This window comes from Gasterosteus aculeatus, chromosome 17, assembly GCF_964276395.1.
Source record: "Gasterosteus aculeatus chromosome 17, fGasAcu3.hap1.1, whole genome shotgun sequence".
Lineage (NCBI taxonomy): Eukaryota > Metazoa > Chordata > Actinopteri > Perciformes > Gasterosteidae > Gasterosteus > Gasterosteus aculeatus.
Window position 1 is genome coordinate 15,691,223 of NC_135705.1, and position 19,606 is coordinate 15,710,828.

Below are 19,606 nucleotides of genomic sequence, written 5' to 3' on the forward strand. Positions count from 1 at the left end.
TGCTCTAAACATCTCTGTAAATCGCATTAATGTGCACCATAATAACATATACAACTAGTGCTTATGTTGTACTCTAAAGGTGTTTTATTTATTTATATATATTGTACATAGTTGTACTTATTTTTGTTTGCCAAAGTCATATTTGCAACCTGTTGTAAAACACCATATGTAAACACAAAAATATAAAACAAAAAAAAAGTCAGGTGTGACAATATATGGGAAAATGCATCGCTGTCAACTTTTTCTTTCTTTTTCCGGAGCACATGTGTGTAATGCAGCAGTACCCAAGTAAGGACTACAATGAGAGATACAAACCTGGTGTGCAAAATATGGGTCAGACTTATTGAAGAGTGTCTCCTGTACTTAAAGGTCTCAATACAGATACCTCTATATGACAGATAAGAGACAATCTTCTTGCTGGTGGCCTTACGTGTTATCGTTAATGCTCGTCATTTGTGCCACCAGGTCAAATAACCAACAACCACACAATTCAGTAGAAATCTTTCCAAAAACTGGGGAATCATATTCCTACTGCACAGAGAAAACAGAATATCAAAACAGGGCAACACATAAAGCCAATCTGTTTTAGCACTTAGCTACTCTTTTAGTAAAAATAAAAATTGCTGAGATTCAGAGCAGATATTTACACATTAATTAAATCATTGCATGTACATTTAACATTTTTCTACTCATCAACAATGAAAAGTTTTGACTTTGAAAATATTGTGGAAAAATGTCTTTGGGTCCCCAGTTTAATAAGTTACTTACAGAATTGACGTTGCCAAACAGCACCAGGCCTGCTGTTCTTGTTGTGTTGATGCTGTCCAAATGTGGTGTTTTAGAGAAATATTTTGATACAAAACAAACAGATATGGGCCGGAATCTTTAAAGAGGCAATTTGGGTAAATTTGACCCCCATCATTGCCATTTGAAATGTTCTCAGGTAACTGTAAAACTGCATTTAAATACAAGCCACTATAGGTAGTCAATTGATCTAAATAGAATTATTTTGGCTTAACTTAAAAAAAATCAAGCCATCACTCCTCTATACCTCCTGATTAAATCATAACCCGGTCGTTTTTGCTACTGCAGGGGGCAGCATTCAAGCTGCTATCATCTTTGGCTGAAGCCTATGACCAGGAGTCAGGAATATTTATCGCCAAAGTACGTTTGACATATCAGTTGGTGTGAAACATTAGACATGAGATGATGAACAACAAGACAAATAACACATAAACTATATAACGCATAACAGAACACAGAAAAACTTTGACAAATAATAAGGACATTACAATAAAAGTTTTTCCCGCAATATGATGACTGAATATTTGGTGATTAAACATTGTCTCAATGACAAAGAAAGGTAGTAAATAAACAACATAAATTACCTAGAAATGATAAATAAGTCCCACTGCTTAAATGGTTACAAATAATAATTTCCAAAGGTCACTAATTACAGTCACGTTTTTTCAACAATCAAGTCCAGAATTACACTCCGAAGCTTGTTGCATTAAAGTTATTGTATTCTGTGGAAATATATGATGCCTTTTGTGACACGAAAGCTCAAAGTTCAATAAAGAAAGCTCAACACTAACAGACGGAGCCCTACACAGTATATTCAGTGCCTTGCATAAGTATTCCCCCCTCTTGGTCCTTTTTCCCGTTTTGTACTGTTACAAACTCAAATTCAAATAGACTTTTCCAACGTAACATGCATAGTTCTTTGAAGCAAAATACCTTGTTTTGTGACAGAAACAATAATGAGCATAAAAAACTTCATATCTGTTGGATGCATATTCACACCCCTGAGTCAACACTTGGTAGAACCTCTTTTCACTGCAATGAAGTATTTTGGGGTGAGTCTCCACCAGCTTTGCTCATCAGGAGATGGAAATGTTCGTAGATAGCCAAAGGACGATGCAACCACCAACTTGTTTCACTGTTGGGACGGTTTGCTCAGGGTGATGGGCAGTGTTGGGTTTCCACCACACATAACCTTTTGCTTTGAGGCCCAAAAGATTTTTGAATTTTTTTTGTATCTCATCTGACCAGAGCACCTGCTGTGTCTCCCACATGTGGCTTCTCACAAACTCGCGCCAGGATTTCTTATGGTTCACTTCCAACAGCGTCTCTCTTCTTGCCACTCTTTCATAAAGGACTGATAGTCCTGTGGACAGATTCTCCCACCTCACCCCAGATCTCTGCAGCTCCACCATGGACCTCTTGGTTGCTTTTCTGATTCATTTCCCTCTTGTCCCGGTGGTCAGTTTGGGTGGACGGCCTTCTGTGGTTGTGCCAGCCAGATTATTTCAATTTATTGATGATGGATCTCATGGTGCTCAGTGAAAAAAAAGGGGGGGTATACTTGGGATACATGCTATCTAAAAAAGGATAAATATACTTTTTACAATTCCATTTTTTACAATGCATCTCATCTGATGTTTCATGTGTGTGGCCATATTGTTAAATACATTTGAAGTAACAGCCTTTATTAACCGGGCTGCTAAAATAATAAATCCCTCCGCTGACAGAAAATGAAGTCGTCCCTAACTAAGAGGACTCGGGTTCCTCCGGTTACAGTCGGAATCTGAGCCGAGAGCCCCGCGCGCCTCACTGTTACGCGCTACATAACATCCATCGCGTCCTGGCTTGCGGTTTGAGATCGTTCGCATCCAATCAAACAAGTAAGAAAGGAAGTGTCGTTCTGCTGAAATGGACACCGCTGATCAGGTGGGAATCGTCACAAACACCATTCGGACTCAGAGATGTGTGATTATTTGCTAAATTGGCCATATGCGTCGTTAATTGCCAGTGTTTTTATCCTCTGTGCCCTCCTGCAGCTTGCATCGGTGGGAACGTTTCAAGTGCTAAAATTACCTCTGGGATTTATCCGTGTTTTGGAATGGGTGAGTTGCAACTTTGACTGTGCTTTGCATGCAGTAACCTCATTATGCAGCGTAAATACATATTGTCTAATTAACTGCATGCAGGGTGTAACGAGAGTCTGCATGCGGTGATTATTATTCCCACTGCAACTGGTTTTTAGACTCGACAGCTTCCTGTTACAACTTAAACTTCATCACATCAGTGCTTTTAGTGCCTACGGTGTTTTTGCATTTTTCAGCGTAACTAAATAGCTAAAGTTCGTGTAAGGATTCACAGCTGTGATGACTGCACGCCAGGGGATACCGCGGTGTGGCGTTTCATTTAAGCTATGCGTATTTTGGATGCGTTGTGCCAACACTGTGCGTTTTGCGCCAGTCCACAAAAAATGCCCCATTTTACTCCAAGTGCAATTATATAAGAGTGATTGACGATGTAGGGGTGTCCTAGCTCTGACTGAATCAATCCCTCCAGCCGCTTTCTGCCAGGGTACCATCTATAGTCTCTTATTGTACAGTGCACAGCCGCCTAAAGGCAAAAAAGAGATAAGTGACTTTCTTTGATGTGAGTTTAGAGAAATGACTATAGCCATGAGGGAATTATGTGTGTGTGTGTGTGTGTGTGTGTGTGTGTGTGTGTGTGTGTGTGTGTGTGTGTGTGTTTCAGTGAGAGAGAGCGTGTGTCCCACTTTAATTAATGCCGGAGAATCCCCAAGCAGCAGGGAATGTCCATAAAATATATTGAAGATAGATTGTGCAAATTGCTGGAGTCACTTTCATCAGACACGTGACACTTTAGCTAAAGCAGCTGTCTATCGGTAAGGTCTACCAGTCTGTCCCCCCGTCACTCATTGTGATATTTGTGGGCCAGTGCAAAAGAACAAGCAGATGATCCAAAGCAGGGTGTGTATGATTAAGTGTGTGTGTGTGTGTGTGTGTGTGTGTGTGTGTGTGTGTGTGTGTGTGTGTGTGTGAGGAGTCGAGGGGAGTATGTGTGTCTTGTAACATCTGTTTTCACAAAGATGTAATCATGACAGCACCTATGTTGGGTTCTGATCCTCTGATCTACTGTTACCCTCGCCCCTTCTGAGGCGAGAAGTTATAAAGAGCCAACTGGCTCGCGTTTAACAATTATCAAGAATTTAATAACTAACAGAAGCAATAAGCAATCCAGTTACAAAGTGAAATAAAGTATCAATAATATAATATTATTTTCGCGAAATAGAGAAGTCCTCTGGTCCAAGTCTTGTATAACCATCAATATTGGTTCACAGGAGGCTTCTGTCTCCTCCTTCTCCAGCTCAGCTCTTCCAATCTCGGAGTGGGGGGGGGAGGATCATGTGCATGGAAAATCTGAATGTTTGCCTCGCAGGGCTGTCGTACACCCTTTACTAACAGACAGAAGAAAAAACTCGTAAAAAAATCTCTTTGTGGAGAAAATTTGAAATCCATAAAGGACGGCAATTAGCATCCGTCCCCAGGTCTTACATCGTGGCAGATTGTTAATGGGTACATTAATTAAATAACTAGAAATTGTGTTTGATTCATATTGCAATTATTTCATCTAACATGCTAATGTAATAACTAATATCTAATTACACACAAACAACAATTATACCACTAAACATTACATGTACTATAATTTCTATAAAGTAGGTGGGCACTTCTGCTTAAATCCAAACTACCAACAATAACACTAGAAATGTCACAACATGATTAACACCTTATTTTCTGTGGTTATGACCAATGTGCTACATTTTTAATGATTTCATATGACAACAGAAGAAACAAATATTTTTGTTTAGTTTATTCACATGCCCTCAGGTATTAATGGCTGTAGTCAAGGCAGCCATTGACATTTAGTCTGCGTATGATAATGAACCCTCTATACGGCTGACTCGATATGTGGAAGAGCAGAATCTTGTTTGAAGGTTAGGTTAACTTTATTCAAGACAGTTGCACCAGTGTAGTAGGTTTCTTGCATCCTCAGTCACAAGACGAAGGCAAATTGATAATCACCGATGTCAGCAGGACATTCTAGAAGGTTTTACCGCTGTGTGTGTGTGTGGGCACGCTGTCTGTTGGTGTGTTTGGCAGCCCGCCAGTGACCGGCATCTTCCGCTCCAAACAGCTGTAAGGCCCCCCACTCTCCACCATGAACCAACTCATGCAGAAGCTGTCCTTTGAGATGTGCCCAAACTCTTCACTGTATGTTTCAGCATGTGTGTGTGTGTGTGTGTGTGTGTGTGTGTGTGTGTGTGTGTGTGTGTGTGTGTGTGTGAGGGATGGAAGGAGAAAGGGAACAAAATTGTCTAGTTGATTGAGCACATGATGCAAATGATATACTGTAAAGGCCTTTTTATGCGTCGATGCATCATCATGGCTGTTGTATCATCTCACATGGGGTGATTTCACAAGCACCGTCTGAACTTAGAGCCTCCTGTATAGTAAAAGCTGACCGATGATTCATGACTCTAATTTATGAGTACGGGGTCGTCCTCTTATCCAAACCTCAGGAATGACCCACTGTGCTATGATGTCATACTCAGCAGTTTACTGTACACCAGTGAACTTTGCGTTGGAGAAAGCGCAGTCTAGAATTGTGTGTTTGTGTGCAAGATCCAGTTGTACAACAGTAGCTTATTTGTAACAGGGGTGTTGCTTGGGCCCCACAATAGCACATCATTTACCAAGTGATTGTGGCCATTCATTCATACTGTAACATTGTGCTAAAAAAATGAGGCTATTGATACATGAAAAAGTCAAGCTGACACTGACACTCCATGGAAGACACTGAAATAAAGGAGCATTTTGTTTTTATTGTGTTCATAATATACTTACCAATTAAAGGTGTATGAGGAAGCATGACAAACAAATTCCCCTCATGAACACATTAAAAGTGTTAGCTGGTGATCAAGAGCTTTAAGACAGTTCAATTGGGTTTTAGAAAAACTAATGAAAGACAATGAGTGTAATGAACGTTGCACAATGCAGTTCTGTTGGCTTAACATTAGCAGACTTCACAGTGGTATTAATTACAGATCACCAATTAATTGTAGTTGATAAAAAAACATCTTTTGGTTTGATCATTTTAAGACTTCACATTTTGACATGGCCTAATGTGATGGTAATTTTCAACATTTTCTGATATTTCACATAAACATTTATGTGTTCCCTCTAATTTTTACTTTCAAAATGTAGCGTGGAAATACAAGAGTCAAACTGGGACATGTGTAGTTTTCATGCTATGCACTAAAGACAAAACAACACACCCTTATGTAAATGCTCTGTTAGTCAAAGCTGTCCTGTTTTGGCCATTGTATTATTAAGTATTATTTGGTTTGCCTTAAAATGGAATGGAATTTAATTCTTACTCTAATTGATGCAGACATGTTTTAATTTGGAAATGAATACATATTGGGTGTGAAACCCTAATCTCCAAACACTCGATGCGAGGAACATTATTTATATTCTTTGGGAACTTGAATAAAATGGACCGTACAAATACAGCAAAGCCTCGCCTGCATAAAATACACCACAAGATAAACCAATTTATACAGCAGGACTGGCAGTTAGATGCACGTTTTTGTTCTCACACTCTTTGTCCTTCTTTCTGTCACACTTTGTGTTGCTACTTCATTGGCTTATCATCTTGGTGATGTGTTATAGAGTTTGACAGATTGCTGCACAATTTTCACTTTGCGCAGGAGCATAAGCATGCACACACACTTACACGAGCACACACGCTAACACACTAACATCAAAGGACTGGGGAATAGAAGGAGAGCTGACAGCTGCTGACAGATATCACAAGAGACTTGTCAAGTCAAAGATCTGTTTTTCGGCACTGAAATCACTCAATTCTCTTCGACGAGGGGACATGAGGCTGAGGAATAAAATCCCAATTCCTTTAAAAACTTCTAGAGGTGGTACCGTTTGGTGTGAAGATTTTTGTCTTCATGTCTATTGTGTTTGGGGCTGAATTAAATATGAAACATTTTATTTAGTTAATAACTACAAATTGTTCTGCAACTTGTGGCATTTGACAACCATGCTATCTGTTGGTTGTCCTCAATGTCTGATGGTTTCTCCTTACCCTATAATTTGATGTTCTTTTGGTTGATATTTGAGTTTTAAATCCGTAGTTTAATTCCAATTACGTATATGGGATTTGGCAATGGGCAATATTTACACAGAGAACTCCTGTTTCAACAAAAATCTTGTTGGAAGCTTTTTATCCAATATTTAAATAGCTAATTAAATAACTCCTACCTATTGATTATATTACAATAGCATTAAAAGTATGGTTGATCCGCAAGATTTTTCCTTGAGGAGGAAACCCCATGTTCGGTCCAAGAGCTCTTGGTTGAGTTTTCAGGGACTATCCTTAACATGTATCCTATGTTGTACATTAACTTGATTGTGAAAAAAGATGATTTTTAATAGACACTAATCAAAAATGTTATATTAATAATGGATCAAAGTATTACATTTAGGCTAATGTGAAAAGAGGCTGTAAATGTGACAAACCGACAAAGAATAATCCCCAGACTAGTCACCCTCCCCCCGGCTCTTTGGATCCTTTTAGCAGCTTTCACTTTTGCTTTAGTTTTCGAAACAGTCATTTTGTGGTTTTGGTTCAGTTTCACTGTCATCGTCCCTTTTAATGCAAAAAAGAAAAAAACTTCAAATGACACGGAACTAGCTGGCAAGTATAGTGCCGATTTCTCAGCTAAAGAGATATTTCAGGATTGGATTGATAAAAAGCTAAAATAGGAGTTTAAGAATGACTGCTCAAGATAAATATTAAAATTGCTCTGGGTCTGCTGGTAAATATCCTTTTGCATTTTGCCCTATAAGATGAGAATATGTCAGAGTTTCCCAGGTATTGTGCTGCCATCAGTCCCCAAAAATTACTGAATGCAAGTTTGAGCATTCGAGTGACTTCAGTTGTGGGGTTTCTTCACTTGAAGTTGAACCTGAGTAACATTCCAGTAATGACGTGATCTCAACAGAAGCTTGGGTTAAGGGCTGTGCTAGCTTGTGGGCTCCTGGATGTGGCAGGGCCTTTATTGACTATCAATTCAGAGCTGGAACTCTGTGTCCCTTTCAACCCTGAGACGACGGTCCACCATCTGTGACTCAGTCAGGGAAAGGTTGGGATTGTCTTCTCCTGTAGGAGGTTATGTCTGAACAAAATACACACACAGTCCTTGGATGAGCACCGGTCTCCAGGCAACATGTTCAGCGCAGGAGCATGGAGGCATATTAATGCCACTGTATATATATTATAATATAGAATAGATAGATAGATATACCGTAATTACTATAAAAGATTGAGATTAAACCAAAAGTGTGAAAAACTAAGAGCAATGAAAAAACACCCATAACTGTTTTGTCTACTTCATGCATTCAAATGAAATGAAATTGATGAAATGTTTAATTTTGTTAATGCGTATCAAGGGAATTACAGGCCAAAGCAATGAACGCAACACAAGTATTAATACACTATGAATTGTTAAATAACAATTATAGAATCATAGGCATCATGTATTTAGAAATCCCATTACAAATATTACTTATTGTCTAAATTATGCAAAATATGTTGTGAAATGTACAAAAAAGATGATTTAAAAAACAATAACATACAGTATGTACTGTAATATACATATTCCCATTAATATGAAATTCAACCAAAGAAAAACTATTGAACCCTGACTGAGCCACCAAGATTGTTTGCCAGTCCATAAAAACTCGGTGACCTCCAACTTTATTTCCAGTATCAAAGACACCGCACGTCTGTCAATAAGACTACAAAGTCAGCTATCATTGTGTTGTTGGATTAAAGGTACACTTACGGTGTTTCCTTTGGACAGTCTGAGACTAGTGATCTAGCAATAAAACACCAAGCAACGCCACTTCGCTTCTGACATTCCCACTTAGTTCAACACTCTAGAATTTAGACTCCAATCAAACCAAGTCTTTCACCTGAACCTCTTGTACAACTGAAACAAATTTAGATCAGCTTTAGATTCCTCCTCACATACAGTATGTGAACCCAGCACCATACACACATACGCACGCACAGTGTGTGTGTGTTGTATTATATTTCCTTTGGGTGCCTCCAGCTTAATAAGTGCAGTGACTTCCTCCAAAGGGTGATGGGGCCGAGCTCCAGTCCTGACTAAGTGGCCATGGAAACCAAATAGGAAGAGGAGATCCGCAAAGAGCTACTGTTACAAAAATAAATGGAGATTTTCTGCCTGCTTGAGGTCAGTCAAGCTTGCTGTGGGAGAGATGAATCTGGGCTATGCAGGGCACAAAGCTCTCCCCGTGCAGGAAGGGATTAGCCGCTGCTAAACGTGCTACTGATGTTGTTCTGTGGCAAAGATCAGACAGTTTTCACACCGAGGAAGTAGTTGGGGTTTTCACACTGATGTAGCAGCCAAGATCAATATCATCTGAGCATAACCTCTTCTCTGATGAGCAGTGGAAAACCTTTTGTCTCACATATGAAAGTATGAATAAAGAGTCTTCTTTCATTGCTCCATCTTGATTCACAAAAATGTAAAGTATTTAAATCGTCCATAGCGACAGTATTTCGATTATGGTGATATCAGTTCTTCATCCCACTAATGCCGAAGGTTAATTTAACTGAGCATCTGTCTGCTTGCGCCACTGTGCCTCCATTCCTGATCTGCATTTGTCCTTTTGTTTTGTACTCAACTAGATGGCGTGAAATTGCTCATGTACACACTGGTGGACTGCAGCAGTGAAAGCCAAGACTGTGTGTCTGTCTCTGTCTGTGTGTTTGTGTGTGTGTCAGTGTGCGCGCATGTGTGTGAGCTTGTTCGGACTGTGTCTAATGGTTCTGCCTGAGTGAAGAGAGTGAGATATTTTTACTCTACATTCACATACAGTCACATTGCATGCATACATCTTGGCCCTCAGACACACAAGCAACACTGAGATTATATGCAGCTATGCACACACAAGCATGGACATACACTGTTGGTGAATGGAGATGCTCCATGAATACACAAGTATACAAATATATGACACAGGCGTCCACATGTACAGTAGAATATGACACAAATTAGGATCACCAGCCTAGAAACAGCTTGGTGCACCAAAGCAGAAGATAAATGATCAAATGAGCCACATAAAGCAATGAACAACCTCTCTTGCTTTTGTGGTCGGTTGACATTTTCAGAATTAACAGCGAGCTTGAACCGAGTGAAGATACAAGCTAGTTTGGTTAGCCAGCAAGTTTCCTTGTGAAAAAGATTACTACGCAGGCATATTTTTAATGTTTGCTTTCAGTCAATTAATGTAATATCTTTTGAATAGCTTTTGGAGCTGAGGGCTGAGAGGTGTTTTTCAGATATCCCTCCATCTTCTGCTTCTCCATCACCGTCTGGTACGCTGCAGCCACAGCCAAGGACAAGGACAGGCTGCAGCGTGTCATCCGCTCTGCAGAGAGGGTGATCGGCTGCAATCTGCCATCTCTCCAGGTCTTGTTCGCTTCCAGGACCCTGAAGCCAGCTAAAAGGATCCTAGCCGACCCCTCTCACCCTGGACAAAAACTGTTCGTGTCCCTTCCATTTGGCAGGAGGCTGAGGTCCATCAGGACTAAGACCTCCCTTGTTATGCACCTGCCGCCAAGTCAAATTTCTAATGTATTTTGGTAATAAATGTTTCTGATTCCTGATTCAACAAAATAATCTGCCCAGCTGCAAAAAAAAAAGACTTCTCCCTATTGAAATCACCAACTTCATATGGTTGGTTTGTGTAGTTTTTAACAGTAGTTATATATTATGCTGTAGTAGAGGACAAGCAGTTTGAAAGAGATTTGTGTCTCTTTCTCAATCTCTGTCTCTGTTTCATCTTCCTCTTTCTTTATGTCTTCATAAAGAGTGTCCTAGATTTCCCCCTACCAATCAGACAGAGAGAGGGACAGAACATCTGAGGCGTTTTTCTCCTCCTGAGGCAGCCACTTGACAACGCAACTATTCCCATCGACTTGAATAGAGCAGGTGGACGGTGTGTGTGTGCGTGCGTGTGTGTGTGTGTGGAATCTACCTCTGGCTTTTGAAAATGTCAAGTGCAGCTCATCAGTGCAGCTAATACACCGTTTAGCTCGTCTGCCACTCAACCTGATCGTCACCTCTCACCTTTCTGCCTGTCGCTGCCTCGGTCGCTTCCTCTCTCATCACGTCCTCTTGTTAAGCAGCCCGTCTCTTGTCGTCCCTTTTATACGATCTATCTTACAGTCAAGCGGTCCTAACATACCATGAAGCCATTCCTTAAATACTCTCTGCCTTTCTGCCCACTTCACTAGCCATGCTGCTTCTCTGCCTGGCTAATCTTTTTACTACACCCTGTTTGTCGTCCTGATTTTCACATTGAAGCTCTATTTCTATTGGACACTATAGTTCTGATGTTTAAGCCCCGAAGCCTGTGCATCAGTTTCATAATCCTCAGCCAGCCTTCGCTCTTCCACAGTGTTCACTCACGTCTTCATTTGAGCCTCCGTTCCTTTAAGTCTCACATAGATTCATTGCACTCTTCTCCACATCAAACAACCGAAATATATAGATTATGTCACAAGCTGTTATTTTTATTTCATCTTTGATCGAGAAGAAAATGTACCTCACTATGGATGGAGGAGAAAAAAGCAAATAATGCTCTTCAGATGTGATCGTCAACGCCATGTAGGTCAGTGGAGAAGAGGGCAAATGGGGCTGTTGAGTGCTTTGTTTGCATTGCAGACTGTATTCATTCCAGTGCCCCGGCTTCTCTCTCTCTCTCTTGTTCCCTGAGGAGCCCAGCTGGGAGAGGCAGATAATCACACAGGGGCGCAGGGCTTATCACCCACCCTCCTCCCCCAATGCCACGCTCTCCTGCTCAAAAGCCCCAGCCTGAAATGAGAGGGGCTAAACCCCAGCCGAAAATTACAGGGAGCGAAGGCAGCTGCAGGAGCGAGCAAGAGAGTATGGACACAGAGAGAGGGAGAGATGTTTATTGGGGGGGGGGGGGGGGGGTGTCACCATTTGTTTGTTTGGATAACCACACGTAGTAAGTATTTATCAGTCCTTTCAGCTGCATATATATCTATGGCACTTAACAGTGAAATAAGTATGCTTTAAAATCAAGATATTCATACCATCTAGTTGAAAGATATTATTAGTCGTATTATAGTCAAACAATTGTAAAAATACAAGCTAATTAAAATCACCTCTGTAATGTTATTTCCTGAGAATCCACCTCCAGTCTGTCAAATACGTCAGTAACCAGACAGGTTGGTGACATCTTATTTGTTTGTATTTGGATATCAGCCAGTATCCTCACATATATTCCTCAAATATTTAGTCAACAATGTATATATTATGAGTGAAAACAGATGCTTGAGACAAACATGCACTCAATCCCCACGTACTTCCATTACTTGCTCCAAGCTGCCGCCAGGCTGCGAGTGGGAAGTGTGGCCAAATAATCTAATAATGCTGATGTTTATTAAAAAGCGGCCTCTAGAGGCCAACGGGTATTCAAACTAGAGCGACATCTCCTCCCCGTGCTGCTAGCAAGCTGCGCGTCCAGCTGCCTGCAGCATGGGGGGGGGGGGGGGCTCAGGCTAACTAGGCGTCAGGTCTGATTATGGTGATCATGGTGGTGAGGAGTCTTGAGGCTGTAGGAGCTGTATATGGAAAACTGGGCTGAGGGAGAGCATATTAAGGGCAGAGGGTGTGTGTGTGTTAAAAGGTTGGATGTGACTGTGTCAGTGTGATTATGTGTTTGCTATATGTTCATATTTGCTGATTATAACTCGAAGCCTGTTTAACTGTCTATTCCTGACTTTGGTTCCAGTCCTCAGTCCATTGGCTCCTTCTTTAGTTTGATGTGACTTATGCTTCCCTAGTCTTTATTATTTCTACCGTAAAAGGTGTTGTAGTATTTATATTGGCCACTTTAGGATTTTTTCCTGTATGGACTTGTTGTCAATTTTTAAGTTGCGCACAAATTTTAGCCGTAACTTAATTAACCCCATCCATGGTTGGCAATGTACATGGCATAGCAATACAGCAACGCTGTTGGAAGGGGAAACAGAATTCAACATAAAAGGAGGAAGTCAAACAAATGTGTTTTCTTCAAGAAACAGACTGAGGTTGTAACCAGCAGGAAATTATTGCTTTGCGCCTTTTATGTCAGTTTGACCAATTCATCGCATACACGACTAAATGGCATTAAAACTACTCAACACATACAGAGCAAAGTGGTGAGAGAAGAGCTAATTACCGCCATCCCTTGTCAAATGAGGCTGGCGAGGTCCACAGTTCTCTTTAGGCCACAGTATTGTGTGAGTCTTCCACAGAGGCAGAAGCTTAATTTGATCACAGCAGTGTTCACGGACATGATGTGTAGGAAGAAAGAGAATGAATGAAAGGCATTTTCTCAACTAGTGTTTGGAGAAAAGTGCTTAGACATATAGAACAACGTCAGTAACTGTGACTAACGATTGTTTTACACGCTGCTTTGTACTCTCGTTTATTGCATAATGATAATTTCTGAAAATGAATCATAATGAAAATGTTTATTTCTAATCATTCACCATCTATACAGGCTGTCTAATTTTGATTTACATTTAGGTTTATATCTTGTCTTTTGTATAAAGTGTCAGTATATTAATCCTCTCAACATTTTTCTCAGTTATTCAGTTATCTCAGCCACGTTTATTTGTTTGCTGTAGAGCTGAGAAAATGCTAAATCAATCATGTTGTTTCAACAAGCAGACTGACATTGCATAAATCTAAAAACAGAGTAAAAAGATATCCGCTGGTCGAATCCATAATAAAAAATATGGAGCCAAAGTCCAATTAGTTATATAATTACAGCTTTAATATCCTTCAGGTTCAAGTTGAGCAAACAGACACTTAATGAAACTTCAGACACATTTAAGAAGGAAACGTTGAATTATAAAATGTGTACTTCTTTGTGAAGTGGCAGAGGACAGAATTGTAGAGGAATAAGAGGGTCAATGTGTCGTGGTAACATGAACATGAACATGAATGCACCACACTCGCACACACGCGCTACGTTTCCTTGGTTTCCTCAGGCAGCCTCTTCCTGCTTCTGCTTCGCTGTCAGTGAGTGCTTGTGGGAGCCCTGCAGCGTAACGCAACTGGAGTAGATCTCAACAACCTCAATGTGTATGCTCGTATTGTTTACAGTACGTTCTAGTGCATTTTTCTTTCTTGTGGATACAGCTTTTCAACAAATACAGTGGGTAGTATTTCAATATGTGGTAATTCTCCCTGATCTCTGTTTTATCAGAACAGTTGTTATATTAGCCTTATAAATCAAGCTGCAATCGAATAATATGTCATGCAAACTAGTGGAAGGTTTGGTTTTCTTTAATTGTAATAACCTACATCCTTTTCAAACAGATCAGATTGCATTTATTCAAACAGTTATATTTTTATCTGGTAGTATACTTTATTCTTAGATTTTCTTCTATGGCTGCTGTGTTCAGAGGTCAGATTATCCTTCGTCAAAGGGGAATCATTAGTTGCAAAAAGAAAATACTTTTTCCCGTATGGTTTGCAGATGATTTCTTTGAGTCCCTGAATTTAAATAAAGATTTTTTCCAGCAGCAACAGGCAGCTGTTTTCACAAGGCAGGTTCTTACAATCCTAACCTGTTCGTATCACCGAACAGCAGACAAAGTCAGTAACGATGAAATAAATTAAGCCTGCACAATTATATTAATGTTTGTGATTGAGAATTTAAAAACCCAATAATGCATTTACTGTGTTTGGAGACGATAATCCAGTGTTCATTGGCTCGTTAGGGCAACCCTGTCCTGATTGACAGTGCCGGTAACGTGCCTTCAGGTAAAGCCAGCACAGTGGAGCTTATTCATTTCTTATATTGAGGAATGACATGCCGGCATCATTTATAATCTATATTTTGAATCAAACTATCTATAAAGTTTTTCTTGATGTGTAACATATATTAGACTAATATAATAAGGTCAAACATGTAGCAGTACAATATTGTTTGGTGACCTAAAAACCTCACGATCAGTGACTAAAGGAAATAAGATTGGGTCTATAACTAAAAACCTACTGCTTCTAAAGATCCACATACTGTAGCTTGCATTAAGCTTTGTTGAAGTAGAGAGGTGATATTGACCTGTTGTTACAACGTTAGATATATTTAAGAACAGCGTCTTTTACCTTAAGGCAGACTATCGGCATCTGATTTTTCTTGTTATTCTTTCTTTGTGAAGGTCTTTGCCATTTTTGCATTTGCAACATGTGGGGGCTACTCGGGGCAGCTGCGGGTTAGCGTCGACTGCATGGAGAAGGCAAGAAGCAACCTCAGCATTGGCATCGACTTTGCTTATCCTTTCAGGTGAGTAAATGAGTGGGCCTCATTCCTTGGCCCACACTTTAGTTGGCAAGAATATGAATCTGTGCTTACTCCGTGTGCTGATAAGTTGCGTGATGAAGCCAGTTACAATGGAACTTGAATGAATTCAGTGTTATCTGCCAACGTTCAGTGTCTTTTTCACTTTCAAACATTTAATTTATTTGTTAGCCATAGAAACCCCACTGTGGTCTGGTATCTGCAGCTCTCTGTAACATAATGTTGGTATTTTTAGTGAATAAAAACGCATATATGTTAATGCAGGAGATACAACTGAAACTATTTTTAATCTGGTTTGATCCTTGTACATATTCCTTTTATGTGTATCAGGTTGCACCAGGTGTCCTTCGATGCGCCCGTGTGTGAGGGCATTAGGGAGGAACGCGTGTTCCTCATTGGAGACTATTCATCCTCTGCGGAGTTCTTTGTCACCATAGCGGTCTTCGCCTTCCTGTATTCCCTCATGGCCACCATCGTCTACATCTTCTTTCAGAACAAGTACCGTGAAAACAGCCGAGGACCGCTCATTGTGAGTACAGTGGACTCCGACTGAAGACCCTTGCAGTCGTTAGTGACGGCTTACTCAGCATAATCTCACCCTTAAATTTTCAATTACCTATATTCCTCTGTTTGCATATTCACTCTACCAAGAGAATCCTAATGCTAGACGTAGCTTTACTGCGCAAAGTAACAAAAACAAAGTATTGTTGTTTTTATGGAGCTTCACTTTTTCTTTCATATCCTTCCTTTTCTCTCCCCCGTGCCATCAGGACTTTATAGTGACCGTGGTGTTCTCCTTCATGTGGCTCGTCGGTTCCTCTGCTTGGGGAAAGGCTCTGTCCGATGTGAAAATTGCCACTGATCCAGATGAGGTGCAGCTCCTCATCTCTGCATGCAAAGTCCAGACGAACAAGTGCGGCTCTGTTCTTGAACCGCGCTGGTCCGGACTCAACACCTCGGTGGTAAGTTCACAGGATTCCCAAAACACTGGGTTGATAAATCCGTTATGAGGGAAGCACGGAAAGAACTTCATGCACCCGTGTGACGTTTATGGAGCAGTTCATGTACTGAAAAGAGTTAAATATTCAGCTGAAGAGAAAGTGGTGAGTTGAGTTTATATGGAAAACCCGAAAGAAGAGGAAATAAAAATGCCACCTGAAGTGTAAGCTGAAGTGTAGGCAATGAAAGCCGCTTGTGCGCATGAACTGTTGAAATTGTGAGAAATGTAAATGTATTTTCTGTTGTTGATCAAAGAAGAAAACCCACAGACCCAAAATATTTTGAAGTGATCATAAAGTATGAGCATTAAATGGAGTGAAATGGCTGTTGAACAGAAAGAGCTGAACATAGTTGAAATAGTGTGGTATGTGTTAGCAGTTGTCAAGTGACGTTAAAGTTTGGGGGTGCTGATAAAGTGTTGAGAAGATCTAGAGATTTCCTTAGATTTTAAAAAAGGATATATTTGAATATTTCAAAGATATACAACAAAAATGCATGAATTTGAGTGTGCATTACTATCAGGGATTTGTAATTTACTCAACATTGCTCTGTTTCATTCTCTTTCCCTTTAGGTTTTTGGTTTTCTCAACTTCGTTCTATGGGCTGGGAACATCTGGTTTGTGTTTAAGGAGACCGGTTGGCACAAGGGGGCTTCGAGTTTAGCAGGCGGGGGATCTGAGAAACAGTCCGGCACATTTAACAACCAGGGAATCTTGGATCAGTCAGCGGGCTACAACACCCAGGGAAACCTCAGCCAGCCGACCGAGTACAGCCAAGTGGGAGGACCCACCTCCTACTCCAATCAAATGTAGGCCTGCCTTTTGGATTTGTTAGTGGCATTACTAGATTTTAAACCAGAGGTGACAGGAGAGGAAGAAAGTTTGTTTAAAAAAAGATGGTCATAAAAAGGCATCAAAGGTGTCAAAGGACATCATTTTGTAGATACAGGTAGTGTTGGGTATCGTACCTTTTTGATCCTTCTATATCAGGTTTGTTCTTTGCTGAATGTTGTATTTGTTGTTGTTTGATACTTACAATTGATGGTGTTTTTCTCTGTGCTTGGTAATTGGCATTCACTGTTTTGATCGGCCAGCCCACTGTTGTGGTAGAAGGAAACTGTAGTGTACTGTATATTATCGTATAATGCTTCAAATTCCAAAAACGCTGTCAAATAAGTGCATGATGTTGTATTGTACCGTTCTAATATGCTCTCTGTGACTAGTTTAAAAAAAAGGTATTCCAATCTGTGGTTTACATAAATCTTGCTGCCCTGACTCTACTGACTAATACGTATACAATATATACCCTTATATAACTCTATTTTGTTAACGAGTATTTCTAATTCAGAAACAGATTCTAAATTTAATTTTGTGAAAGGTATGTGTTATATTTGTTTTGACAAATATGACAAATTCAACCCATGTCTGACAGTGATTGGGTCAGAAATTTGAAACAGCAAAATTGTATTTTGCAAAATGCACTATACCGATTTGTTCAAGACCAAAGTACGGTATTCAATCGCTTCTTTCCGTTGCTTTTTACTTATATATCAGACAGTCATTTCATTTCAATAATTGTTACATATGTTATACTTCTCTAAAAGCATTTCCAGAGTATCAATTGGCACTGCTTAAGCCCAGCAAAAAAAGCGCATCAGTAGCACAGCGTTGATGTATAGTGAATGGTAACGTAATTAATGATGAGCTTTTAAATCACTTCCGTTTTGTAAAAAATTGAATTAATCTGTGAAATTCATAATAGTAATACTGGCTGGATAAACCCAGTTGTTGCTTGTTTACATGGACATGACTTGTGCAACCTTGTTTCTTGACCTCCTTGGCATGCGACCTGCATCAGTGTAATGATGCATATAGGACATCCTTGTATGTATAATGGTTTGATATTCATGATAAATGTGTACAGGTCCAGTTAATGGCACTTTCAGTCAGTTCAGTAATGTGGATATTTTACAGGCTTTCTTGTTAATAAATTGGCCAATGCACAACCTGATTTGCATGTGACTGCTCAGATCTGTTTGACACTATAAATCAAACTGTGAAAAACAACTTTGTTTCTCTTAGTTGTTGCATCAGACTGTATTCCTGTTTTTTTTCTGGTGGTTGTCGGGATCTCCGATCCCCCCGAGTTGGTTGATGAGAAGGATCGCAACACGTTAATCAATTAAAGTCAAAATCTATTTAGAAGAGAAAAATATTACACAAGCAATTCTCCGCAGATATATCTGGCTCTAATTATTGCTTTCAAGCAGGAGGTCGAATACACCAGCATGTATTACAGTGCTCTGTGTAAATGCCGTCTCCAAGCAGTAAAAACGCTAAGTTTTTGTACATACATGTGAAGGCCATCCTCAGTGGCTGGTGCGAATTATAATTAATAGACAAAAAAGAAGAAACGTGGATATGAAAACTTTCATACCAAATAAGATATGAACCAAGGCCATGAACAGAATTCCCTTTGATGAAGCGTCTATGAGATCGAGTTGACCACCCTTCCTTCTCGGGACACAGCTTCAAACTAACATTTTCTATCATCCTGCTCTTTGCACGTCACGGTCAAATTGCACAACACGGGTATGTTATAACATATTTTTACCATTACATGCATCTCACATGGTATAATAATATAATTAGAAACCCAACCATCACAAGGTGCCGCAATGGATCTTTCTTTCATCCGCAACTTCATCTTATGTACACGCTGCACTCGTCACTTTTCACCGCCACTCAGATTAACTGAGCTGCACTGCAGGCCGACAAATATGTTGTTTGAGGAGAAGTAATGATTCTCATATGTGGACTTTATTTGTATGCTGTAGGCAGTAAACTGTTCGCAACATAAATTTACAAATATCTTATTGGTGATAATGTTTTTCTACTGTCCAGATATCAGCCAAGTGAAAACAAACTGGGATATTGATGCCATCTTGTGGTGTCAGTGCATTTAAACCATGCCGGCTCTCTAAAGACAAGACAGCCCCCAAATACAATAACTGAGAGCGTGAAGAATTTTTTAACATGTGGACGGTTCTAATTTCACAAATTGTTGTATAATTTTTATTCAGAAGCTGAGTGTATTTCAGAGCAATCTGATCCGGTCCTCTTTATTAACATACTCACATTTTGTAGAAACCTGAAATGAACCCTGCACGCTGTGCAGCCTCTGGAAAGACCAGCAGGCGGCAACAGCAGACCGTCTGAGCCCACCCAACACGTTCCCAGCAGGGAGGTCCCATTATGCACTCCCAAATCCATCACTAAAGCATATTATAAAAAAAA

At 40.0% G+C, this 19,606-nt stretch overlaps 1 protein-coding gene across 1 annotated transcript; it reads left to right on the forward strand.

Moving 5' to 3' along the window:
- The first annotated feature begins 2,582 nt into the window (after positions 1-2,582).
- On the forward strand, positions 2,583-18,320 carry synpra (synaptoporin a). The gene is made up of 6 exons (XM_040202951.2): positions 2,583-2,730; positions 2,841-2,906; positions 15,172-15,296; positions 15,642-15,840; positions 16,082-16,273; positions 16,883-18,320. The coding sequence occupies exons 1-6, from the start codon at positions 2,713-2,715 to the stop codon at positions 17,120-17,122; spliced, it is 840 nt and encodes a 279-aa protein (XP_040058885.2). The 5' UTR covers positions 2,583-2,712; the 3' UTR covers positions 17,123-18,320.
- Positions 18,321-19,606: the final 1,286 nt, after the last annotated feature.

What these genes read in the sequence shown, in the direction of transcription:
- synpra (XM_040202951.2), top strand. An exon ending in TTATCCGTGTTTTGGAATGG is followed by an intron (nt 2,907 to 15,171) that starts GTGAGTTGCAAC and finishes TTCTTTGTGAAG; the next exon opens with GTCTTTGCCATTTTTGCATT. An exon ending in ACAGCCGAGGACCGCTCATT is followed by an intron (nt 15,841 to 16,081) that starts GTGAGTACAGTG and finishes CCGTGCCATCAG; the next exon opens with GACTTTATAGTGACCGTGGT.